Source organism: Cavia porcellus, unplaced genomic scaffold (assembly GCF_034190915.1).
Source record: "Cavia porcellus strain 051 isolate PalLab524CR breed Dunkin Hartley unplaced genomic scaffold, mCavPor4.1 scaffold_1, whole genome shotgun sequence".
Classification (NCBI taxonomy): Eukaryota; Metazoa; Chordata; class Mammalia; order Rodentia; family Caviidae; genus Cavia; species Cavia porcellus.
This window is the reverse complement of record NW_026947484.1, coordinates 199,645,428-199,672,109: the sequence shown is the minus strand read 5'-3', so window position 1 is coordinate 199,672,109 and position 26,682 is coordinate 199,645,428. Positions and strand designations below refer to the sequence as shown.

Sequence of the window (26,682 nt, the reverse complement as noted above, 5' to 3'; positions counted from 1 at the left end):
TTAGCCATTTAGCCCGATCCTGTCTCAAACAAAACTGAAATGGGTTGGGGGTACGGCTGACTACAAAGGCCCTGGGTTCAATCCATATTACCTCAAAAAAAATTTTGTTTTTTCTTGAGACAAGGTTTCACTGTTGCCCAGGTTGGCCAAAAACTTGTGATCCTCCTGCCTCAGTCTCTCAAGTAGTTGAGAATTACAGGTGTGTAGTACCTCAGTAGGCTAGATTAGGCAACTTTTAAACTTCAATTATGTTGAATTAAGTATATATACAAAGTTGGAGTGATAGCTCAGTGGTAAAGCACCTGCCCAGGGTTTGATCTTCAACCATAAAACAGAAAACAAAACAAAAACCAGTGTTCAGGTACAAAGGGCTTCCATTATACTGGGAAATGCTCCAGCATAGTGAAATCAGACAGCTAGGCTCTAAGTCCCATTGTTGTAACTCTGGTAAGTTAGTTATTCAATCAGAGCCATCTTATCTTTAAGTTGCAAAGAACAGTAAGTCTCTTTCAGAATTATCGTTTAAGACCTGCACATACTAAATCCTTAATAAATTATATTGATAGCAGTATCTTTATTAATCCATAAAAGATAAAAGTGTTTAATATCTGATGGTACTTTTGGAATGGAATGGTTTTCTTCTAAAAGCAATCTCTGTCTGTAACTTTCTTCCCTTCCTTTCCCTTTCCTTCCCCCTCCCATATTCTCCTTATTGTTACTCTCTCTCTTTCAGTTTAGTTTAGTTTTGGCTTTTTGAAACAGGGTCTCACTACGTAGTCCAAGCTGGCCTCGAACTCACAGTGATCTCCTGCCTCAACCTCCTGAGTGCTAGGATTACAGGTGTGCACCACCACGTACAGTTTCTGTAGCTTTCTAATTGACCTGGCCCAAAGCGACTGTGTTTGCCAGACTTACTGAAATTATTGGAGATAATTGTAGAATAGGTTCTAAAATCATGAGAAATTTAGTAATAACAGGATTTGATACTTTATTTAAATGTTTTTTTTTTATCTATATGGGTTATTTAAAAATCTGCTGAATACTTACAAAGCCTTTCTAAATTGCAGTTTGTTCATATCAACAATTTGAAACTCATCTGCAGAGCACATCAGCTTGTGCATGAAGGCTATAAGTTTATGTTTGATGAGAAGCTGGTCACAGTATGGTCTGCTCCTAACTACTGCTATCGTTGTGGAAATATTGCTTCCATCATGGTCTTCAAAGATGTGAATACAAGAGAACCAAAGTTATTCCGGGCAGTTCCAGATTCAGAACGTGTTATTCCTCCAAGAACGACGACGCCGTATTTCCTTTGAGGCCTTCGCCCATCCTGCTGACCCATTTTTCTGCCCTCTTCTTATCCCAACTTTCTTGTACCCTCTATGATATACTTTTTATTGAGCACTTTGCTGCTGAAATGCTGCCTCTTGCCTTTTTTTTTTAATTTTTAAATTATCTAAATTTATTGTTTGTCATGGTGTCTATAGCAATGTTTTTCTATCAGTTTCCTTCCCTATCCCATCCCCACCTTGGACTCATTTGAGAAGACTTGAGAAATGTCTTAATATTCACACTGCTGCATGTAGCTCTTATTTACTGGTCTGGGGAAACAGAATGTGTTTCCTTTTTAAAAAAAGCCAATTGAAATTTACACCAAAATACTCTTCCTTTTGTATCATTCAGCCTTTTGTTTTAGTTTGGTATGTTTTAAGAAATTTCAGCAGCAAAGTTGTTATTCTGTGGGCACGATGGACTAGAGATGCCTGAGTTATGTATACCTGTCCCAGCTGTAAACTTCATTGTCCTTTGTTGGATGATATTTTAAAAGGATATAAAATAAATTGGTCTAAAGGGCTGCCCTCCTTGTTGTGTTTTTAAATTTAGTTAAAAACTGCTACAGCTTATGACTTTGTACATTATGAAAATTGTATTGATCTTTTTTCAGATTCCTTGTATTTTTTAATAAAATAATCTTAAAACCCAGATAGGTTAAGTGTTAGAACTTTTAAACAGCTTACATTGTTATCTTAAAGTTACTCTTTTTTCTTTTTCTTTCCTAATCAGCATTCTGGACCCTTTCGTTCTTGAGTTTATTGTTTTTCCTTTATTGAGTTTAAAACTTTAATTGAAATCCAATAGTATTTATTTTTAAAAAAAATTACAGAACTGTGCCTAAAGAACGTAACTGCCATATTAATGTTTTGGTTTATATCCTCTGTAGTAATAGAAAAAAATATTTAATACTTAAAATGCTAATTGTTCATTTGATACCAGTTGAGTAGAATGTGATTGATCCAGTTTACAATCGATATCATGAATATCACTAAGTAAAAATATATGTACTTTTCAATAGGAGTCATTCTTTTCTTGCTGTAACACTTGACCTTAACTTTTAGGAAGTGTTCATTTTTTAGCTGCAACTGGAAAGGTTGAAAAGCCAGGACTTGTATTTGTGAACTATAATCTGAAGCAGATTATTTAAAGCATAGAACGAAACAGACTTCTTTTTTTGTAAAAGTCTGTGATACCCTACTTTAGTTTTGTGTAATTCAAATATCCAAAGGGTTGTGATGATCAGTTCTTGATATGCAATTGTCCACTTTAATAAGGACAAGTGTTCCAGTATCTCTTATGGCTGTGTTCATAAATGATGTTGGAGTGTATCATTTTGTGAAATAGTTGGTGTCCCTTTACAAGTATGATTAATTTTTGTCATCCCAGGAAATCCATGTAAAGCCAGCCAGTTAATAAAGCACTTTAGCATTTCTTCAGGTAGTTTTGAAAACCAACTTTTCCCCTTCAGGATAAAAATTTCCAGGTTACCTAAAAATGCAATAAAAATCTTTATAGTATAAGCTTCTTGGCACATAATTTTTCATCAGGGTTTTCTTTTACTGAATGAGCACAATACTGTTTTGATTTTATTTTTCCCCAATCACTCAGCTTCTTGTACAGCTTTTAATTGTATAGCTATGTGAAAGAAGCAGCTGAAATACTTGCTGCACACACTTGAACTAATGTTGGTTCTGTAGCTCTGTGTTATTGCCCTGACCCCAGGGTAATTCAGGTGGGAAGATACTTTTATCTCACAGGGATATATAGCTATGTATCTTTTATTTTATTTTATTTTATCTTTTTGAGACAGGGTCTCGCTGTGCAATTCAGCTGGCCTTGAGCTCACTTTGTAGCCTAGGCTGGTCTCGAACTCGCAACGATCCTCCTGCCTCAGCCTCCCAAGTGCTGGGATTACAGGCATGAAACACCACACCCGGCATGTAACTATGTATCTTACTACTTGTGAAACACTGGAAACTAATGACGCAGCCAACTTGGTGTGGTCGTGGAACAGCTTTTTGCAGTATTTGTTTTTCTATTACTATAAATTGTATTTTAAGTGCTTGCTCTTCATTACTTTTGAGTAGTACCAATAAACCAGTAACCCTGAGGCCTCTCTTTCCATTTGATACTCCTTTGCTTAGGTTAATAGAGTGTTTTCATTCTCCTTACAATGTGACTTTTTTTTTTAAAGTTATATCAGACTGCATTTGTTTGTCACTAAGTGGGCATGTGCCAATAATCTGTCCATTCCTTACTGCCATCTCTGTTTCGGTTGATTTCTCTCCAACTGAATAATGGCTTTTTGCATGGGAAGAAAATAGTTTTTACTAGTAGACATATAAAGGGAAGAGAGAGAGAATGTATTGGACTTTGTAAGCTTAAAAGGAATATTTGGATCCCTGTAACAAATAAGGGCTATGTATTATATAGAGTGATCATGTGTTGGGACATACTTGCAAGTCATAGATTTGTAGGCAGGAGGATCTGTTAATCCCTATATCTAGGCTGAATGTAAATTCTCACGTTGTATTAATGGGGGTAAGAAGTATTTTTATTTGCCTATGATACACTTGGTTTCTAATGAAGTATCCTAGGCTGTAGTGAGGACTGTCTACTTTGAATTGCCATTTACTCCCTTTCCTTACTTGGCTGAATTGCTCTTGGCTAGCTTTTGTAGGTTACTGTATCGCCTTGACAGAATTACACTTCTCTAAATGTGGTCATTGCGTGTGATCCTGCCAAGCCTGGATCAAGAGTGCATCTAATATGCAACCTGCGCCAATCAGCTCCTATTCCATCTGGATGTCTAGAACTGTTGGAAGATTTTGACGTCTTAAACCTTGAGTTTTTCTTTTGAAGTAAGGTTCAAAATATTGTTTATTGCATTGAGATGTGTGTGTGTGTGCGTTTTGTTTTGTAAACCCAGCACCAGGTTTTGGAAAATGCCTATATTGTGAAAGTAAATCAGGACTCTTTCTGAGCCTCTGTCATTGTTGGAAATAGATTCGCTTTCTGTCAGCTTCCAGAAAACTGTCAAAGAGATTTAACAGCAAGAATCCAGATTTTTAAATGTAATTGTTTTTTAAATGCTAATGTTTGTAAAGCACCTTCAGTTCTTTGGATGAAAGGTGCTATATTCCCTCTGTAAATTAATAAAAAGATTATAGGAAGTTTGTCAAAAATAATTTTATCTAATGCATAGTCTGTAGCACGTCCTGACAAGAAGTTAGCATTTTGTAAAACAAAGATTAAAAAATGCTTATTCCTTCACGTGGTTGCTTGACTGATAAACAAAAGTGAAACTCTATTTTTGTTATGCATTTGACTCTGGGCCGAGTATTCCAGTTCCATAAAAGCAACAGCTATTGACCTGGGCTCTGCGCCCAGAACCCTGCTTTGTGAGATCATCACAACTCATTCAGTGGTGTATGTACAGTGCGTAGTAATGCTGATGAATCATATAGTAATAAAAAGTGAAAAAGAAACATTTGAGGAGTCCCCTAATATGATGACAACATATTAAATTCCCTGTTTGTTTTCTGTTTCCATGTTAATCATTTGATAAATATGTACTGTTCTTTCCCTCATGACAGGAAACAATCTGGCTTATTCATGTTTTCTTTAGAAATGCATGAAGTTCTAGATTTCTTTCGTATGTGTCAACAACAAAAATTATTACCAAGTATGTGTTCCACTCACTCCCTGGGCACCTACTATGGTCCTCAGAACTTTGATTTTTATGTGTAAATAACAGTGGGAGCTGGGTATCATAGTGCATGCCTGTAGACATGAGTAACTTGGGAAACAGGCAGATGGACCTCAAGTTTCAGACCAGCCTGGGCAATTTAGCAAGACCAGCATAAAATTAAAAAAAGAAATTTTTTTAAAAGGCTGATGATGTAGCTGTATGGTAAAGTACCCTTGGGTTTGCTCCCCAGTATCCCCACCCCATAAAAAATGACAGTGGAAGGGGCTTTAGCTCAGCAGCATAAGTGCCTGCAAGCAGGCAGCCATGAATTCGATCCCTGGTACCGATAAAAAAGACAAAAAAAAAAAGCAGTGGAGCCAGGTGTGGTGACTCATACCTGTCATTCCGGTGCTTTGGAAGTCTGAGACAGGAGAATCACCAGTTTGACCCAGCAATCTAGGAAGACTTAAAAAAAAAAAAAAAAAAGGGGGGGGGATAGAAAAGATTCCTTGGTTAAGCAGCTAAATGCTTTCCAGGCCCTCTCTATTCTAACAGGGCCTCAAATTATATGGCCTTTTCATTTTTTTTTTTTTTTTTCCTGTACCAGTGATCAGACTTACGACCTTGCGCTTGCCAGGCAGGCACTTACGTCACTGAGCTAAATCCTTAGCCCTGACCTTTTTTTCTTTCTCCTTATCCCAGATGAGTAAATAGGCATAAAGAGGATAAGTAACATATCTACAGTTACACAGAAGAGCTGGAACTGGAACTTCTACTGTGCACACAGAATTAACTTTTTTTTTTTTTGGTACCAGGAATTGAACTCAGGACCTCGCGCTTGCCAGGCAGATGCTTGTGCCGCACAGAGTAACTTAAGCCTTCTATTTTAAGCAATGTTGGTTTTTGTAACTGTGTGGCCCTGAGCAAATAGTAGTCTCTGAATCTTAAATTCCTGTGTCTAAAATAAGAGAATACCACATAGGCTTGAACTAAGCATAAAAATTAATATACCAAGTACCCAGTACCTACTCAATGGTGCCATTTATTGAGGATTCACACTGCTTAAGTGTGATTGGCAAGTGAGAGTAGTCTAAAGTCAACCCTAATTGTTGACTAGTACAACTGATTTGGAGAAGGGAATATTTGGAGGAGAGTTACTGGGGAAAGACTTAAAGAGATGAGTGAAACGTGGCTTGGCATGATAGGTTATACATGTTTTACAAAGTAAAAGTGCAGAAACATTACTAGAATTTGGGCAGAACATGAAAAGACTTGGCTTTGGAAAGATACTGTATAAGAATGAATAGAGGCTGGGGATTTAGCTCAGTGGCATAAGCACCTGCCTTGCAAGCAGGTGGTCGTGAGTTCGATCCCTGGTACCGATAAAAAAATGAAAAAGACAAAAAAAAAAAAAAGAATAGCCAAGGTCACAACTCTGATTCCAGCATTCTGGAATGCTGAGGCAGGAGGATTGTAAGTTTGAGACCAGCCTGAGCAGTTTAGAAATTTAGCAAGACCTTAGTTCAAAATATAACGGGGCTGGGGATTTAGCTCAGTGGCATAAGTGCCTGCCTTGCAAGCAGGCAGTCGTGAGTTTGATCCCTGGTACCAATATAAAGAAAATGCAAAATATAAAATACAGTGTGGATGTATTCAGTGTATAGGCCTGGATTCCAGTACCACAAAACAATCCCTGCAGTTCTGTTGGCAGAGTGACAGTGTCTACCATGTATCAGAGAGACTGACTGATTATGGGAAACAGTGGAAATTTGGCAGACATGTTTAGCACTTGAAATGTAATGAGTGAGTTCAAAATTACTTCCCTAATGATTTGATCCTTTTCATCACAATTCTATCTTTTGTTTTAGTTCCCCCCTCTTTGACAAGTTATTCTGGAATAATTTCTTTTGGATTATATGGTGAAAACAGGATCGCGGTGATTTGTGGTTTGGTGACTGTGGGATTAGATAAAATATTTGGGCAAACAGGTTTGATACCATTTTTTTTTTTTTTTTTGCTAGTCAGGACCATTTTTAAAATCCCATGATAGGGCAGAAGATACATTGTTTAGTGGTAAAGTGCTTATCTAGCAAGTGTGAGGCCCTGGATTTGGTCCACAGTACAAAAAAAAAAAAAAAAAAAAAAATTCTGTCACAGTTTGCCATCACTAATATGTTTTATAAATGAAAGTCTTTAGCATCAAAAGAACTATCTTATGGCACTCGGAAGACTGTGGCAGGAGGATTGTTGGAAGTTCAAGATCAGCCTGGGCTACAAAGTTAAGTTCAAGTTCAGCCTGAACTGCATAGTGAGATCCTGTCTCAAAAAAAAAAAAAAAAAAAAGTCTTAAAATAAGGGACAACCATTTACACACCAAATATGTGACTCTATGAAAAGCTAGTATTTTAAATGCTACCCACCCCCATAATGGGGATTGAACCTAGGACCTTCATACTGATCTTAAATCCCTAACCCTTTTTATTTTATTTATTTTTAAATTTATTTTTTTTTAAGGCAAGGTTTCACTATATGGTTCAGGCTGGCCTTGAACTCACTTTCAAGCCCATGCTATCCTCAAACTCATGGGGGTCCTTACTCAGCCTTCTGAGTGCTGGAATTACAGGTGTGTGCCACTGTGCTCAGCTCCTTTTTAATTTTTTATTTTGAGACATATCCTTGCTAATTTGCCTAAGTTGGATTTGAACTCAGTCTTCCTGTCTCAGCCTCCTAGAGTGCTGGGGTATTAGGTACATTAACCTTGCCTGGCTAGTATCTTGAATTTTGTCACTTATGGAAATCAGGGAGGAATTTGTCCTCTACATGCTGTTGATGTATACTACTATAGCCTGTCACACTGATGCATCAACGTGCTGTGATAAAAAGGAAGTGGCTCATGAGAACATTTTATGCCTCTTTCCCAGTCCAAGCACATGCTTAGGATTTGCCAAATAGAGGAATAGCGATGTAGAGAGGGCATATTGCTTTAAAGAACTTTACATTAATGCACTATAGCTTATTTTCAAGGGTATTAGAGAAGAGGAAAGGTAACTAGTATTTATTGAAGTAACTACATATAGGAATAGAGATGTGGAGAGGGCGCATTAATTTAAAGATAGAATTTTATATTAATCACTATGCCTTATTTTCAAGAGTGCTCTTATTAGAGAAGACGAAAGATAACAAGCATTTATATTCTGGTAGTTTTTCATGTATGGGTCTGCCAAAGTGCAGTGAAATTTGTTTTAAAATTGATTCATGTAGAAAAAAATTGATTCATTACTGCTATACAGTAATCTGCTGTATAGCAGAATGGTTAGTTCACACTCAGGAATCGATTCTGTTTATGTCGTTCAAAATGCAACATATTCCTTTTGGTTATGACATTCATTCTGTTAGCAGTGTTTATTTTTCCCCATCGTAATTAAAAAAAAATGTTGCTATTTAAAAAGCCTGCATCCCGAGCTGGGGATTTAGCTCAGCGGCATAAGCGCCTACCTTGCAAGCAGGCAGTCGTGAGTTCAATCTCTGGCACCGATAAAAACGAAAAAGACAAAAAAAAAAAAAAAAAAAGCCTGCATCCAAGCTTGTGATCTTCTTTTCGGCAAAGGACGGATCAGCCAAACCATGGTTTCTTTTGATGGATTCTTCAAATTTTATCACCATTTCCTCTATAAGGAGTAGCATTATGCTGAGACCATTTCAGCAAGATGTAGACCAGGGACTGCATTTAAGGTGGTTCAATAGAGAGCTCATTCGGGAGAGCTGTCTTCCTATTGTACCTGCCTGAGGAATTCGGAGAAATTGCAGGCCTTGGCTTTTGGTTCTGGAGTGATGCGGGGGTGAGGGAGAGGCCGCCAGCAGGTGTCTGGGATGCGGGACGCAGAGCCAAGAGAACCTGCAGGCAGGTGTCTGGCGCAGGAGATGCAGTTTCCACTTTCTGGCGCACGATGGCGCTTAGGTCTCCTCCGCCCTTGCTAGCAGGCTTAGAAGCACCTCCGCCGCCACCTGCAGTCTCAACCAAACTTCGGACTGGCAGCGCGAGGATGACGGATCGCGCGCCCAATCGGCAGTCAGTCTTTCGGCCATGCTCCGGCTGCACCAATGGGGAGCGAGAAGAGGCGCAGAGGAGGCGGGCCCCGCGGCAAGCCTGACAGAGGCGCGAGGCTCTCCTCCCGCCTCTCCGCCTACTCCATCCTCCGCCGCCTCAGCTTCCCGAGCGAGCCCTGCGGCCGCCGGAGCAGCTCCCGCGGCGGAGCAGGAGCCGGATGGTCAGAGGAGCCCGGCAGCCCCAACAGCCGCGAAGTCGCCTGGTCCCTAGGTGCGGCGGGGACGGGGCGGGGGAACCCGGGGCCCGAGGACGAGGCGAGGACGCGGGCGCGGGCCCAGGGGCAACGCTTTGGGGCCGCCGGGGTTTAGGGGTGCCGAGCCCCGGGGACCAGGGAGTACCGGTGGGGAACATTTGGGGCACCTGAGGGCGGGATGAACGCATCCCGGAGGCCGGGCGAGGGCCGTGTGAAGGAGGGGGCGCGAGGCTGGGGACGGGGGGCACTGGGCGGGAGCGGCGGTGGAATGCGGGGGGCGCCCGGCCGGAGGGGCGGGGCTCTGAGGTGCCCGGGGAACTGGGGGCGCCTAGAGGGGGAATCGGGGAGGGTGGGGCGCTGGCGCAGGCACGGGGAGGCCAGGGTGAGAGGCTCAGGAGTGGCAGAGGTAGACAATGAGTAGCGAGGGGTGTTGGGGGGTTTTGGGATGTTGGGTTGTGGCGAAAGGAGGCGGAGCGGGGTTCGGGCTGGAAGGACCCTGGGAGAGCAGCGAGTCCTGCAGCGCTGGCTTTCGGTACCTGTGGTGGCAGGGCTAAGATGCATGTAAGGTCAGCGAGGGGCACCACAAGCGAAGGTTCTGGGGGCTGGGACGTTTGGCTGTTGCCCGGCACACCCGGGTCTGGCCGTGTTCGTCCCTGGATGCCACTCTTGAGTTCCCATCCTCGTGTGTTTGGTCTGCAGACTGACTGGCACAGTGGAGAAACCGCCCCGCAAACGGAAAAGCAGGTAAGACGGACGCGTGCCTCTTGGGCTTCGTGTATTTCTGTTTACTTGACTGCACCTGTGCCATGCTGCATAATTGCACACAGTCAGCCGGAGGAAGTTTCTGTTTTAGCTTTATTGTAAACGTGGAAGTTTTTCTGTATGGAAGGTTTTCCTTGTGAGGATTTCAACTTACCATCTTAAATTTTTCTTTGTATGTAAGATAATGGAGAATCGAACAATCCTAATTTAATTTTTTTTTCTTGTCATAATCTCAACTTTGCTTCCGTCTCGGTTTGAAAAGCTAAGGTTTATTGAGCAGCTACTATGTGTCAAGTACTATATGCCAGTGCTTTATATGGATTATCACCTATAAACCTTGAGCTCTGCAAGACAGTACTGTGTAGTGTCATCACTGTTTTAAAGAGGGGGATGGAATTGAGTCCCAGAGAAGCCAAGTATTTACCTAAGGTCACAGATCTAATAAATGATAGAACAAAGGTTGGAATTCAAGTCAGGTATAGTGGCACATGTCTGTGATTTCAGCACTTGGAGAGGCTGAGGCAGGAGGATCACCTTGAGTTGGAGGCCAGCCTGGGCTACATAATGAGACCCTAAAAACCAAAATTGAATCCAGGTAATCTGATGACACCAGAGTTTAAGATTCTAATCACTATAATATAATGCCTTTCATATACAATTGAAAAAATATTTCCTTATTGTTTTTTCTTTTTTCATTTTACATAGAATCTAATAAACTGAGCTAGTTGAGCATTAGGCATACACATAGTAACAAAGGGCTTAAGCTGCCACAAACAAGTGAATGATTCCTTGAAGAAGGAAGAGCAGGGATTCTGCAAGTATTTTTGAGTGCATTCCATGTATCAGGTACTACATAGCATTCTGTGTAGTTGTTGGGAGGCTTGTTGTTTACATTTGTTAACATTGGCTTGGGGAAAAGAAGCTCCAGCAATGAGGATCTGACCAGGAGTGATTTTCATAGTTGGTACCTGCAGAGTTATTGCGGTTAATACACAGAAACATCAGAAGTAGGAAGTTACAAAATACTATGTGGAAGTGACTTTCAGCCTCTTTTGTCTAATGTGGTAATCATATGCAGCTGGAGCTCACGAAGTGTGGCTACAGTATCTGAGAGAATGAATTTTAAATTTTATTTATTTGCAAGCTGGTAATTTCCTGGAAACATGTTTATATCTTAGACATCCTTGGGCATGTGAGTCTATTATTTCACCAATAGAGTTTATGAAATCTAAAAGCTATCAGATATTTTCAGTGAAAATGTAGTATCTGAAATAATATAAAATGTACTGTAGATTTTAAGTTATTATAGAAAGAATAAAATTTGTCTTTTTAAAGTTTTAATGAATATATACTGAAGTACTGTTACAGGTATAGTAACTAAAATTATTTTCACTTACTTCTTTTTATCTGTTTATTACGTGATACTAGAAATTGAACCCAGAGGCGCTGTACCACTGAATTACATTCCTAGCCCTTTACATTTTTGAGTCAGTCTTGCTAAATTTTCCAGGCTACGATCCTCTTGCTTCAGCTTCCACAGTAACTGGAATTATAGGTGTGTACCACCACACCTGGATAACCATTTACTTTTTCTAATGGTGACCACTAGAAAATCAAAATTACATTAATGGTTTGCTTTTTTTTTTTGAGACAGGGTCTTGCTTTGTACTTCAGGGTGGCTTTGAATTCACTGTGTAGCCCAGGCTGGCCTTTAACTCTCATCACACCTCCTGCCACAGCCTATGGAGGGCTGAGATTATAGATGTGCACCACCATGGCTGGTAGCATTGGATTTCTTTTTGGACAATACTGGTTTAACTCTGTTTACCCCACTGCCAGATTCCTGGTGCCCTCTGGGTGAGTTTCCTAGCTGCATTATATAATTAATTCACCATACGGTGCAAGTCAATATGTAATTCTAGTGCTTAGGAGCTCTGAGGTTCCCTATTACTATTGAACAGAATTCAGACTTTTCAAAGGACTACCTTTATTTCACTTTCACCTACCTTTGCAGCTCTCCATTAAGTAGTTCTCAATAATGAATCAATTAAATGTCTGATTTTAAGTGATTTAAGTTTCTGTCGAACACTTCAAGGTGAAGAACTGCTGAATATAATAATTATGTTTTATTTGCCATTTTCAGAACTTATGTTTTCTCTCCTTTGTATAGGCTTTTATATGTGATTTCTCTTTCTGGAATAATTTCTTTTTGTTCCTTGACAATCTTCCTAGCCTGTACATTTACTCATCTGTCATGGTTTTGACTGAATCTACTGCCGCCAGACACAAGCCATGAGATCACATGCAAATTAATAGACCTCTCTAATCCTCACGTTCCTTATCTGTGCAATGGAAATAATAACAGTCCAACTCTTCCATGCCTTTAAAGTACCTAGAACAATGCCTGGTGCGCAGACATTTCTGTATACCACATTTTAGGTTAAAAGTCTCCAACAAGCTGGGTGCAGTAGCATGCATCTATAATCCCAGTCTATTGGAAGGCCAAGGCAGGATGATCTGGAGTTGAGGCCAGCCTAGGAAATATAGAAAGGCCATTATCTTAGAAATAACACAAAGAAAATATTACATGCACTCATCAATTACGTTTTATTTTCCACCTCTTTTTAAAATATGTATGGTCTAGAGGATTACAGATAAATTAAGACAAAGAAGAAATGAGAAAAGATGAAAGTAATGGTAAAATTAGTACACAGACCAGAAAGGACTGCACAATTACTAAAAGTGAACCTCATATGTGGCTGTTAGTTTCTTGGAACAAAGCAGAGATGTTAATAAAGCTCAGTTTCTAATGTTTATAAAAATTATACATGTTAGTTAAGAGGAGCACACTTCTTTTTTTTTTTAAATCACTGAGGACTGAACCCTGAGTTCAGTGAGCCTTTATACTGAGGGCTGGGGATCTGAAGAAAGTAGCTCAGTATAAAGGCTCACTGAACTCAGGGTTCAGTCCTCAGTGATTTAAAAAAAAAACTTTCTTCAGATCCCCAGCCCTTTTTTATTATTTGTTTTCAGACTTGCTAAGTCACTGAGTAGCCAAGACTAGACTCAAACTTGGAATCCTTTTGCTTCAGCCTCCCAGAATACTGGAATTATAGGTGTATACCAGTTTTATTTCCTTGTTTTATTTTACTTTATTTTTTGTCTTTTTCATTTTTAGCGGTACCGGAGATTGAACTCACGACCGCCTGCTTGCAAGGCTGGTGCTCATGACGCTGAGCTAAATCCCCAGCCCTATTTGCTTGTTTTAGTTCATTCACGTGTTTTTTTTTTTTTTTTTTTTTGGTGCTGGGGATCGCACTCACGACCTCACATTTGCCAAGCAGGCACTTTACACCCTGAGCTAAACCCCTGGCTCCTTTTTTTGTCTTTTTGATACAAGGTCTCACTATGTGTTTCAGGCTGGCCTTGGGCTCACTTTGTAACCCAGGCTGGTCTTGAACTTGCAATGATCCTCTTATCTCAGCCTCCTGAATGCTGGGATTATAGGAGTGTGCTACCATGCCCAATCATAGTTCATTCACTTTTGTACCCAGTACTGAACACATATTGTTCTTTGTATTTAGTACTGGCAGCTTAATAGAACTAGTGAACTGATAAATTATTGGCAAGAGAGTTACTGTGGGATAAAGCTTTCATAGTCCAAAATAATGTGGTAATCTTTAATTACCTGATAAATTGTATTGAAAAGTATAATGTGAGACTGGGGATCTAGCTCAGTGGCAGAAGTGCCTGCCTGGCAAGCACAAGGTGGTGAATTTGGTCCTTGGTACAAACAAAAGGGAAAAAGTATAATGTGTATATGACTGAAAAGTGTATGTATTTATATGTTTATTATTTATTTTGAGACAAGGTCTCTACATAATTCGAGCTGGCCTCAAATTCACAGTGATCCTCCTGACTCAGCCTCCTACGCATGCTGGGATTATAAGCGTGTGCCAGCACAACGGCTGAAATGTATATTAAGACTAGGAAAAATATATCCATGTAGTGTGTGAGTCCATAATTCCAGCTATATGGGAGACTAAAGCAGGAGGACTGCAAGTTTGAGCCCAGCTAGGGCAATTTAGAAACTTGGACCTTTTTTTTCTGTTGTACTGAGAACTGAGCACGGGGCCTCACACTTGCTAGACAGGTGCTATGCTGCTGAGCTATACCCTAGCCTTAGAAACCTAGACCTTGTCTCAAAGTAAAATACTAAAAAGGGCTGAAATTGGAACTCTAATCCACAGTATTCCTCCAACCCCTGCTCCCCCACCCCCATGCAAGCTGTTCTCTGTGTGGTTTTAGAAAATTCTGAGGAGTTCATTATGTTTGAATTATGAGTTAGGAAATTCTTTTGGGTCTTGTTTGAAATGAGACCCATAATTAGGACAGATTGTGTATTGATTAAAGCTTGTCTGTCATGCAAGGACTGGCATGCAATTGCTGGCAGTCTCCCCCCAATTTATATAACTGTTGATTTGGAGGCTTTAAAATGTTTTATTGTGGATTTGGGGTAAAAAATATTTTAGTGATTTTTTTTTTTTTTTTTTTTTTTTTTTTTGGTACCAGGGATCAAACTCATGACCTTGTGCTTGCTAGGCAGGTGCTATGCTGCTGAGCTATATCCCCAGCTTTAGTGATATATTTAAAGCAAGGAGAACCAGCATTTTGATGGCATACAGAGTGTAAGAAACATTGGAATCCTTTCAAATTCTCAGGGTGTAGACATCAGTGAGGAATGGCCTGTGCTGGGGAGAAACTTAACATATTCAGTGCTTGTCCTTAAGTGGCCCTAGGAGGTGTGGCAAATACCAAATTGTTTTGTCTGGGAAGGGTAATGAGTTACGGGGCAATGTCAACAAGTTATGGCTTGCACATGAGTACCAAACAAATGACTAGTGGGGCAAAATTTTCCCAGCAGTTTGTTGAGTATCAAATTCAATGAATTTAGAGGCTGTTGGGTATCAAGTTGTGACTGGGTTAGAGGGATAAACAGACACAGAAATATGAGACAGTGTTATGACATTATGTTTAAAGTCTGATAGTGTAGATGAAGGGTTTATAGTAATTCTGCATATTTTTTTTTTAAATTCTGCATACTCTTAGTGGGGCAGTTTTCATGTTCATATAGGCCGTGAAGGTTTAGACTACTTTTGGGTCTGCTGTGATTGTCAAAATTCTGGAGGCAAGAGTTTGGATGTAGATTGATGAATGCAGATGTTTTAGCTAAGCTGAACTCGGCACCAGAATCAGCATTGTCAGGTGTAGACAAAAAGCTGTTTTGAAGAGCTTGGGCTATGTGATAGTCTAAGTGGGGCTTCTCAACTAAGGGAGATTTTCTCCTTAGGGCCATTTGAAAATGTCTGGAGATATTTTGAGTTGTGACAACTTCACATTATCTAGTGGGTTGAGGGCAGGCATAGTTCTAAACACCCTACAGTACACAGAACAGCCTCCTAGTCTGGGAGTTGTCCACCTCAAAATGTGAATAGTACTGAAACTGAGCAGTCCTGGAGTCTGGGTCTCAGCACTTTTTAGTAGTAGCTTTAGGCTTTTGGGTCATTTCTGCAGAATATAAGGAGTGATACCATCTCCATGGTACAATTCTTATTCTCTAATACACCCTGTGAGTATAGAGATTTAAGTTTTTAACTTTGCTGACTCTGTCTGTCTAAACTTTAATAGTGTTTTTAAATTTTTTACAAACAAGATTTTTTTTGGGCTGGGAATTTGCTGCCTAGCGAGCATGAGGTCATGAGTTTGATCCCTGGTACCAAAAAAAAAAAGAAAAGAAAAGAAAAAAAAAAGATTTTTTCTTCTTCCCTTCTGTTACTAGCATATGTTTGCAGTATGTAACAAATACATTCATTGTGGGAAACTAATATGTATCTTGATCCTTTTGACTTTCCTTTCCTCTGCTCTCCCCTCTCTAGATCCTTTTTCTATCTCCACAGCATCTGTCTGGTTCCCATTATCTTTTGTTTTGCTCCCAAAGTATTTATTTTTTGGATTTCTCAAATATGAGAAACCATGGCACTGTGGTGGTGATTTTTGTCTTTTTTTTCCTTCTGTATTCCTGGCCTTCACACATAAAATAGGTACTTAATCACTCTTTGGATGATTCAATAAACTAATACATATGAGATATATGTGATGGTTAATTTACATACAGATCACTCAGTAAATGACCGCTGTGATTATCACTAGTTAATATTTTCATTTTGCTAGGCATGTGCTCTGCTACTAAGCTATACCCCAGGCCTCTTCCTTGTAAAATCAACTTCACTAGGGTATTATTTACATACAAAAAAATTTACCTTTTTTGTTTGTCTGTTTTCATTTTTGGAAGTACAAGAAATTGAATGCAGGGCCTTGCATATGCTAGGTAGAGAGTTTGCCACTGAGCTACTCTATCCTCAGTGCTTTTTACTTTATTTTGAGCCAGGGTATTACTGAGTGGTGTGGGCTGGCTTTAAACTTGTGACCTTCCTATTTAGGCTTCTGAATTGCTAGGATTAGAGGCATGTACCTCTGCGCATAGTTAAATTTACCATTTTTAAGTGTACCTTTGTATACAGTTGTGTACCTTTGTATACCTCCTACCTTAGAGCATAGTCATTGCTGCTCTCTGCATCTCTGCATTGCTCCAAATTGCCCCATGTTCCTATAGAGTCATAGCTCTGGCCACCACCCATCTTTTTTTCTATCACTGTAGTCTTAATGTTTTCTAGATTTTCATATGAGTAGAATCATGTAATCATGTTTGTATATCTAGCTTCTTATGCTTGGCATATATAATGCTTTTCGTGCTCACCATGTTACTGCGTGTAACCAAATTTTCTTTAATTGTTGAAGCTTATTCATGGAGTGATTTTACCATCATTACCTAGTCGGTAGACATTTAGCCTATTTTCAGTTTTTGTCTTTTTTTTGTTGTTGTTTTTTTTTTATTGGTACCAGGGATCGAACTCATGACTGCCTGCTTGCAAGGCAAGTGCTTATGCCACTGAGCTAAATCCCTAGCCCCTATTTTCAGTTTTTAGGTAGTATGACTACAGCTTTTATGAACATTCCAGTTAAGTCTTCAGATGTGTTTACATTTCTTTTGAGTTAGAAGAGTGGACTTGTTGAGTCTTAAGGTATTTATGTTTCAGTTTTTAAGCAATTGCCAAACTGTTTAACAGTCTCAGACTAACAAGTATGAATTTCTACTTGTGTCCTTACCAGTATTTAGTATTGTCATTCATTTCGTTTTAAACAGCTTCATTGGCAGCACATAGTTAAAGTGTAAAATTTGATTGATTGATTCTTTTTTTGTTTTTAGCAAAGCAGGGAATTGAATCTAAGGCCTTTGCACTAAACTTTACCTTCCTCCTGGTTTGTTTTTTTTTTTTTTTGAGACAGGATCTTCCTGAGTCAGTACTATGTTGCCCAGGCTGGGGTTTGAAGTTTTGATTCTCCTGCTTCAGCTTCCCAAGTGCTGGGATCATAGGCATTGGCACTACACCCAGTTTGAAATACATGTTTTTATTCAGTATGTTTTGCAGGTTTTTTCTCAGAGTTTGCCTTTTAATTTTCTTGATAGTATCTTGAGTCAGTCATAGCTGGAATGGGAATGTTTTTAATTGTTAACAGCAGATGTAGAGCAAGAACAAGTTGGGGGAAAGTAAAAATGTGGATTTATTTTGGTTATATCTAATGTAAAGTACATCAGTGAATTATCTCTAACCTGGTATTGTAGTCAGGAGTTGTGAGAACAATTAGAATCAGGACGCAGAATTTATAATATTTATGATGGTCACCCAGAGTAATGCAAGAAAGTGCAGGAAATCTGTCTACAACACTAAAGACCCAGAATATTCAGCCAAGGGCCTGGATCCCACAGCAGTGTCCTGCATGTGTCCAGATGAAGAACCAGAGCCCATGACAGTGCCTCCCACAAGTCCAACTGAAGGTCTTGACCCTATGAGAAAGACTCTGTTTCTTTTACGGATCCATGCTAGGAAGGCCCAAGGTCAGCGGTGGAAGTTAGAAAGTCTATACCAGTGGGGTGAAGGAGCTGTGCTGGTAGGTTGAGGGTTCTATGCTGGAGCCAAGAATTCACACTCAAAATAAGACCATGGTTGTTTTGAAAAGCACCACAGCTATCCTCAATGACACAGAGGTCCCGAGCTCCTCTGAAGATAAGAGCACATGCCAGAAAGCCAGCATGACAAGTTTCTCCTGGCTGTTAAATGGCGCACGTCTTCCGCTCCAGAGCCAGGAAGCGATGCTCAGTGTAAGGACCAGAGCTTCCCAAAGTGAACCACAGCCACTCTCACCAACAAAGTCCTGAGCTCCTCCGATGACAGTGGTCGACCTCACATTGGGAAAGCTAGTCATGATGAGCTGCTCCAGGAGGACCAACAGCTCAAACAGCAACTCATAGGAGAACGCACAACGCCTCCTCTCTTCTTCTCCATGTCTCTATTTATGCAGGCAGCATTCCTCAGGTGGAACATCTACACTCAGCTCTTGGTGATTTAATTCTGCTGGCATTAAGTTGACTACAAGTTTTTAATCCATAACATCTGGTAAGTGAAATATAGGTGTCTGTTAGCCTGGCACAGAGGAGCACACTTGTAATTCCAGCACTTAGGGAGACTGAGGCAGTGGGATTACAAGTTCAAGATCCGTCTGTGCAATTTAGTGAGACCTTGTCTTAAAAATGACTGGGAACGCCACTGGAGTTTGATTCTTGGAACCTCCTCTCTCCCCACCAAGGAGGGGTATATTGTTGAGAATGGAGACTAGAAGTGATCAACAAACACTTGCTGACCCAAGTAATGAAAATTAATGAAATAACTTAGAGAGACCATGTTGGATTGGGAAGAAACAGGATGTTAGAGTAGCCCAGTGTGGAAGTGGATCAAATTGCTTTGTGTCTTTGGGTGTTTCTCTTTCTCTGTAATATTTTCTGTCTGCTGCAGCATCTTGGTGCTGGGAATTGAACCAGGGCAAGACAAGTAGTGTTTATTTCTAGGAGACAGACCTCTGTACTCTGGGAAATTGCAACTGGCAGTAGCTACATGAAAAACTGGGAGAGTGTTTCCTAGCCTACATTAAAACACAAGATGATACTTTAGTTATAGAACTTCTCTGTGGTAGTGATTGCCCCAGTGACATCCCTGCAGCAAATGCAGTGGTTTTGGGAAAGCTGTTTCTTGAGCATATGTTAGGGAAAAATCTACAGCACAATGCCAGGATTGAGTTCTGTGGAAGTAGTTTCTGCAAGGGCCGTGACAGCGTGGGCTGTGTGTGCAGTGGTTATATATTAACATGGAAGTTATTTTTCTGGGGTGCTCACAAAGAGCCTCCAAGTTCCTTGGGACTCATTCAAGGGCTCCTTGGTGAGTAGAGGCCCAGAAAGGACAGAAGGGTAAGAGGCTAGCCCTAAGGCTCTCCTTCTGCTTGTATGTAAGTATGGGCCTCTTTGTTTGTATATTTATTTATTGAGGTCCATGTGTATGAACTACTGTAGCATGATCATTTATTTTTTTATTTTATTGAGACATTGTAGATATGCATAGTGTTAACGTTTATCATAGGGAATTTGTACCTGTACATAGTATATCTTGTTTTTTTTTTTTCCCATTCCCCTCCCCACTTTTCTCCTCTTTATTTATAAAACTTTATTTCCATCTTTTCCTTTTGTTATTCCCTTGTCCCTTCTCTTTTCTTATTTTTTGTTTTTTGAGATAGTGTCTTCTATGTAGGTCAGGCTGGCCTTGAACTCACAGAATAGCACAAACCAGCTTTGAACTCATGGCAATTCTGCCTCTGCCTCCATTACAGGCGTGTGCTACCATGCCCGGTTTGGGCCTGTATTTTTAATACAGAAAATTTCAAACACAAAATTAGAATACTGCCTAAATGGACTTGTGTCAACTTAATCCTGTTGCATCTTTATACCTCTACATCATCTGAAGCATATTCTATCATTAAACTATTCAGCTGTAAATATTTTAGTATGTATGGGTGGAAGAAGTTCTGTTTTAGAGCACATATCCACAGTATCATGAACAGTGGCTTAAAAATTAACTGTATTGGGCTGGGGATTTAGCTCAGTGGTGTAAGTACCTGCCTGGCAAACACAAGATTGTGAGTTTGATACCAGGTCCCAAAAACAAAAAACAATATTCTCCTAATATGATTTGATATCTCATCAGTGTTCAGATTTTCACATCTGGGTAATGATTTAAAAGAATATACATGTATATATTTTTATTACATATATTATATATATGTATTTACATTATATATATATTCTTTTTTTTGCAAAGCAGGATTCAGATAAGGTTCATACCTTGAAACTAGCTGACTAGATGGTACGCTTTTTTTGTCTATAGTTTTGTCACTACTTACATTTTTTTCTGTGCTATTTATGTATTGAAAACGCTTAGTTGCTTATTTATTTCAACAGTACTGGGCATGCAACACAGGACCTCACACAACCTGCCCTCGAATTTACAGTCCTGCCTCAGCCTCCCAAGTAGCTAGAATTATGGACATGTACTGCCATACCTAGCTAAGGAATCATGTATTAAGAATTTCAGTCTGAATTTTTAGTTTTTTCAAAAGTTGCATCGTAATTTTCATAGGACACATTTCATCTTTTTTTTTTTTTTTTTTGGTGCCAGGAATTGAACTCATAACCTCCTGTTTGCCAAGCAGGCACTTATGCCGCTGAACTAAATCCCCAGCCACATTTCATCTATGTCAGCGTACTGATTTGTGACCCCCTCTCCAGAGGTTTGAACCGAGGGTTGCTCCTGTACTATCAAGCTTCATCTCCAGACCTTTTAATTTTTTCTTTTTTTTTTTTTGTGATAATACTGGGGATTGAATCCAAGGCCCTTGTACTAAGATATATCTGAAACAGTTTTTTGAGACAAGATCTCAGTAAGTCACTGAATTGTCCAGGTAGGCTTGAACTTGCTGTCCTCGTGCCCAGCTTCTCAGAGTTAGTAGGATTATAGATATGTACCTTCCCAGCACTATTTTTTGACACAGAGTCTTACCAAGTTGCCCAGTCTGGCCTTGAACTAGTGGTCCTACTTCAGCCTTCTGAATAGTGTGCCACCATGCTTGAATGAATTTAAACATGAATTTTTTTCTTTTATTTATTTTGGTACAGGGGATTGAACTCATGACCTCGCACTTGCTGGGCAGGAGCTTATGCTGCTGGGCTAAATCTCTGGCCCTTCCTGTTAATTTTTGAGACAATTTTGCCATGTAGTTTAGGTTGGCCTTAAACTCACTATGCAGCCCAGGCTGACTTTGAAATTACAGTAATCTTCCCGCCTCAGCCTTTTGAGTGCTGTGATTACGGGTATGTATGCCTGGTTGAATATGTGAATTTTGACAAATGCAGTTACATAACTACTACTGTATTAGAATAGTTTCATCCCTTCCCCAAAATTGCTTTCTGTTCCCACTAACAACTGTCAACTACTCACCAAAACAGTTACCATTTAGCATGTTTCTGTATTCCCTGTGTCTTTTAAACTGGTACTCGGGTAGTTCTCAAGTCTTGATGAAATTCAGGTTTAACTTTTTTTGTTTCTGAAAAGAACACTTCATAGGATGGTGTGTACTTTTATGAAGTCCTCTTTTTTCTTCCTATATTATACACATAACATTGTCTAGAGTTCACTAGGGTTGCAGATGTGATCACCTAATTTTTTTATTCCCTTTTCATTATTAACTTGAATATGTACTAGAAAGAGAAGTTTTTGTTGTTGACTTAAATGCTTTCTAAAATTTTTTCTAATTTAATTTACTGTTATTATATTATTTTTGGTACTAGGGATTGAACCCCCCAGGCTTTGTGTGTTCAAAGTAGGTGGTTTACTCTTAGGTTACACTGCCAACTCCCTAAAATTTGTTTGGGGGGGTAGTACAGAGGATTGTTCCTTTTTGTTTAATTTTTATTTTTATCAGTATGTGTTTGTAATACATAACGTATTTCATCATAGGGAGTTGATACATGGACATTACACATTCTAATTGTTTTTACATCCATTCTTTCTCCTCTTCTCTCCCTTCCCTCCCTGAATCATATTTTTAGCTTGTGTGCTACTGAAGGTAGTACTCTGAACCTTATTGTTAAATTAGTGTGCTGTGAAACTGATTTTTGTTTATATAGTTACACAAAATTGAACAAATGGACAAATTCATGTGCCACCACTCTAGTGAGTCTGATGGAGCTTTTCTTTTTCCTGGAAGAACTTGCTTGCATTACTGCATTCTAGTTGCGCTTTCCCCGCACCCTAAGCTCCTGGCACTTAACTGGTCTGTTCTCCTGTCGGTGTCACTCCCGGCCGGCAGGAAGGACACACAACAAAGTCTGGCAGTGGACAACCTTTTCTTTTATTTTCCTTCTCCGTACAGCCTGCCCCGGGAATCCTCCCGGCCGAAGCCTCTGTTGGTCCGCTCCCCGCGGCTCCTTGCGTGCTTCTCCCTACAGTCTGTCCCGAAGCCTCTACCGGTCCGCTCTCCGCGGCTCCTTGCGTGCTTCTCCCTACAGTCTGTCCCGAAGCCTCTACCGGTCCGCTCTCCGCGGCTCCTTGCGTGCTTCTTCTGCTTCTTTTGCTTCTTCTTTTTTTCTTGGCGGGAGAGGCACTCACTTTTATAGGGTTACAGTGGCCAACCAGTTCAAAGCGCGCGATGCGGGCTGATTGGCTAACATCAGTTGTTGCTAGGCAGACTATCTTACAGGGCGGGTTGTGAAGCAGGAGATCTTACAGGGCGGGTTGTTTACCAAGCAGGAAGCAGGAGATAAGCGCCATCTTAGCACACTCGATGGGAGGGGTAATCTAGCTCAGGCTTTGCTCTTTCCTACAGGCCTCACGTCCGCCAAGTAAGGCGACCGGGCTCGGCCGCGGCTCCCAACATCTCCCCCTTTTTTATTTTTTATGAATGTGCGCATCGTAGCCCTTCCTGGACTGGGTGCAGAGGCTTATGCCCTATGCGTAGGCCCACCGTAGGTCCTTGGCTTAGACCCTGGTTGGCCGTCCCATGGTCTGCCAAGGCCCTGAGGCCCTCGTCCTTTTTCTAGGGCCAGGCACAAACTGGACGGAACCTGGATGCACACAAGCTTGCACTCATTTCCTCTCCGTAAAGAAATCCCCTCGGAGAGAAATTTAGACCTGGGCAGCATCTAACAGTCCAGCGGCTTACGTGCAGGATGGGGTAGGGCCTGGCTTAGGTTGAGTCGCACCGGGGGAGTACGCTCTTACCCGTCATTGACTCTCCTACCCAGCTATGTCATAATTTTTTAGAGGAGGAGTGTGGGAAGCTCACCGCCCCTAGACTCGGTCGTAGGCTAGGCGAGCGAGCCATGCATATGCCTGAGGATCTTTTTGTCCATTTTGGGCTACCGCTATTTCTATTCATCTTGTTGGTTGGTCTGTGATGGATTTCCGGTAGGGCAGGTCTGATCTTCAGTCGAGGGCTTTGTTGCCCGTGTCAGTCTCTCCGGTACCCACAGTGGTTCTCGTCCCGGTTCCTGTGGGAAAACACAAACCGCGCCTCGGTTCCAGCTAACCACCGGATCCGGGCCCATCCATTGTCCTGTTAGGACATCTTTCCATTTAACCCACCCTTTATGGTTGGGGGAAGGGTTGCAGTGCTCCATAGCTGGGGAGCAATTATCATTATTTAAATTTAAAAAATTGTGTGTGAATAGTGCCATGGATAATCGTGCCTTTGGGGCCAGGCCTTGGCCTACTCCCCCTTTTTGTTTTTGTAAAATTTCTTTGAGGCTTCTATTAGCCCTCTCAATGATTCCTTGACCTTGGGGATTGTATGGGATACCATGTTTTAATTGAACCTCCATCATTTTGCAGAACTCATTGAAGGCTTTGCCTATATAGGCTGGTCCATTATCAGTTTTTAATATTTTTGGTTTGCCCCATGCGGCCCAAGCCGCCAGGCAATGATTGATCACATTAGACACTTTTTCACCTGTTTCTGCTGTTGCAAATACGACGTGAGAACAGGTGTCTGTGGAAACATGAACATATTTAAGAGTCCCAAATTCCTGTATATGTGTGATGTCCATCTGCCAAACATCACCAGGGATCAAACCTCGAGGGTTTACTCCCATCGGTATGGCAGGTTTGTATGTGGCACAGGAGTCACATAGTCGCACGATATCTCGTGCATCTGCTCTGGGAACATGGAAATGGTTTGCTAGTGTCCTGGCATTGACATGAAACTTATCATGGAAGGCACGGGCTCGCTCGATTGGTGTTAGTAAGGTAAAAATCCATAACGGGCGAGTGGCAGTGTCAGCAGCCGCATTCCCCTGTGCCATAGGCCCTGGCAGGGATGTATGTGCTCTTATGTGGGTGGTGAAGACCTTATGGTGTCTGTTCTGAAGCAATGTCTGGATAGACAGGAACAGCCCAGCCACTGTGGAAGTGGATCTAATTAAACCGGCAGTCTCAAGCACTTGCATAGCATTGACCACATACCTAGAATCGGAGACAATGTTAATGGGTCCTGAGAACCTTTCAAGAATCATTTTAACGATCTGCAGTTCCACCACCTGAGGCTGATCTGGTTCAAATTGTATGGTAACCGGGGGCTTGCCTAGGATCACATAGGCGCCTATCCCCGTCTTGGAGCCATCTGTATATATTGTAGTTGCTGGGACTAATGGCTCAGAGGCAGTAACCTTTGGAAAAATTACAGGGTGCTGAGTAACAAATGACAAGATAGGGTCTTTAGGGTATTGATTGTCTATATCCCCATGGAAAACACATCTCAAAATGGCCCAAGCATCTATGCAGGCAGCCAGGGTCTTGATCTGGCTGGCGGTATAGGGTACTTGGATGGCTTGTGGTCCTGAGCCAAAATGTTGGACAGCTCTATCATGCGCTTCAAGGGCCAATGAAGCGACTGCCTCCGGGTAATGTTCTATGACTTTTGCAGGTGAGACCTTGCCGCAGCAGAAGAGCTGCAACTCCCGAATTAGAAAGCGGCCCCCCTATTTCTCTGCATATTCTGATCCAGGCGTTAAGATCCTTATTCTTATGTGGGGCTATTGCTGCCTTACATTCCTTTGTGCATTGTTCGAAAATCAACTGCCTAACCAGCGGTTGAGCCACTTCCCTATCGGAAAAGATCTTATCGGCGGCATCTTGCATCCGAGCCACAAAATCAACGAATGGCTCTGTTGTGCCCTGGACTATTTTAGAAAGCACAAGGATGCCGTTCCGGCACCACTCACCTGCTTCCAGGCGCGAAGCCCAATGGTATTGATCTGCTCATAAACTGCACCAGGGAACTGAGTCTGATTATCAGCGTGTTGGCCTTCCCCCATAAGCATGTCTCTATTCCACCCCCGGTTCCCTCGGTTAGCGTTTCTTTCCGCCTGTTCGGCAGCGAACTCGGCGTACCAGGCTCGCCAATCCAGGTAACTACCCGAGGGCAGACACGCCTTTGCCAGCTGAGTCCAGTCCGCGGGGGTGAGGGGCCCAGAAGACAGGTTCTCCAGCATGGCAATGGTGTAAGGCGCAGTCGGCCCAAAGGTTGTAACTGCATTTTTAAGTTCTCTAATCTGCTTTATTTCAAAGGGTTCCCACACATTACGTCCCTGACCCATGGCCATCTGTACAGGATATATCCCATAGGGGCCGCTATCTATCCCTGGGAACGGGTGGTCTTCATTAGACACACGACCCCCATGCCACAGCTGTCTGTGGAAATAACGTCCCGCCGGTGGCGGAGCATCGTAAGATAGCGGCCGTGGCTGAACAGAAAATGGCGGCCTGTGCGTTATTTCCTGTACTGACGGAAGAGGGGGGAGTTCCCATGCGGCGGCCTCGCGGCGAGGGACCGCTTCCGGGAACGAGTTCCAGGGCGGAGCAGAAGGTTCTGTCTCCCTCCCCTGCCAGGGGGCGCTCAGAAGCTCTCTGCTTTTTCGTAAGCCTAGCTGAGCGGAGCGCAATTCGCGGCGCAACGCAGCGAAAGAGCCTTGCGTCTCCCCATCAAGCGACTTAGGCCCCTGACAGCTGGTCTCTTTGGCCTCCTCACCATTCAACCTTCCCTCGTCCTCGGAGTCAGACGACTCCGAGGCTTGAGCCCCGTCCTCCTCCTTAGCATCTTTGTTCCCCTTGACGGACCCCTCTCGGGAGTTCCCTGACTGGGCCTGCTCAAATACCCTGCATACTTTTGTAAGCTCTTGAGAGCTTTCCCCGCAACCACCCTCACTCTTAGTGCCGTTACCTAGCATGTTTCCCATTTTTTAATATGTTACTCACCGCGTGAGGCCCAAGGAATCCGCCACTTACGCGTGAGCCTGAGAGGAGTCTACAAACCCTGTAGGTGCGCGCCACCCAGGGCCCAGGTTTATCCTCTACTCACCTGTCTTGCAGCTCTGCGTTGGAGCGTTGTCCACTGCCACGTCTCGGGGGTGAGCAGCTCCCCGTACGGGCCACCAGATGTCGGTGTCACTCCCGGCCGGCAGGAAGGACACACAACAAAGTCTGGCAGCGGACAACCTTTTCTTTTATTTTCCTTCTCCGTACAGCCTGCCCCGGG

The 26,682-nt window shown here is 41.8% G+C and overlaps 2 protein-coding genes across 10 annotated transcripts in view; both read left to right on the top strand.

Moving 5' to 3' along the window:
- Nucleotides 1–4,825, top strand: part of Ppp6c (protein phosphatase 6 catalytic subunit) — a 43,413-nt gene extending 38,588 nt beyond the window's left edge. For both annotated transcript variants that reach the window (XM_003470777.4, XM_063227558.1), the window contains exon 7: nucleotides 1,068–4,825. In XM_003470777.4, the coding sequence (XP_003470825.1) occupies nucleotides 1,068–1,316 (249 nt within the window). In that variant the 3' untranslated portion in view covers nucleotides 1,317–4,825. The remainder of the gene's footprint in view (nucleotides 1–1,067) is intronic.
- Nucleotides 4,826–9,163: 4,338 nt separating this feature from the next.
- Scai (suppressor of cancer cell invasion) overlaps nucleotides 9,164–26,682 on the top strand; it is a 182,396-nt gene continuing 164,877 nt past the window's right edge. For 5 of the 8 annotated variants that reach the window (XR_010040084.1, XM_063227514.1, XM_063227527.1 and 2 more), the window contains exons 1-2: nucleotides 9,164–9,344; nucleotides 10,027–10,071. Coding sequence is in view for 5 of the 8 variants with exons in the window: in XM_063227514.1 (XP_063083584.1) it covers nucleotides 9,292–9,344; nucleotides 10,027–10,071 (98 nt within the window). In the remaining 3 variants the exon portion in view is untranslated. The remainder of the gene's footprint in view (nucleotides 9,345–10,026; nucleotides 10,072–26,682) is intronic. The other 3 variants (XM_063227521.1, XM_063227508.1, XM_063227506.1) reach the window with 3 other exon arrangements.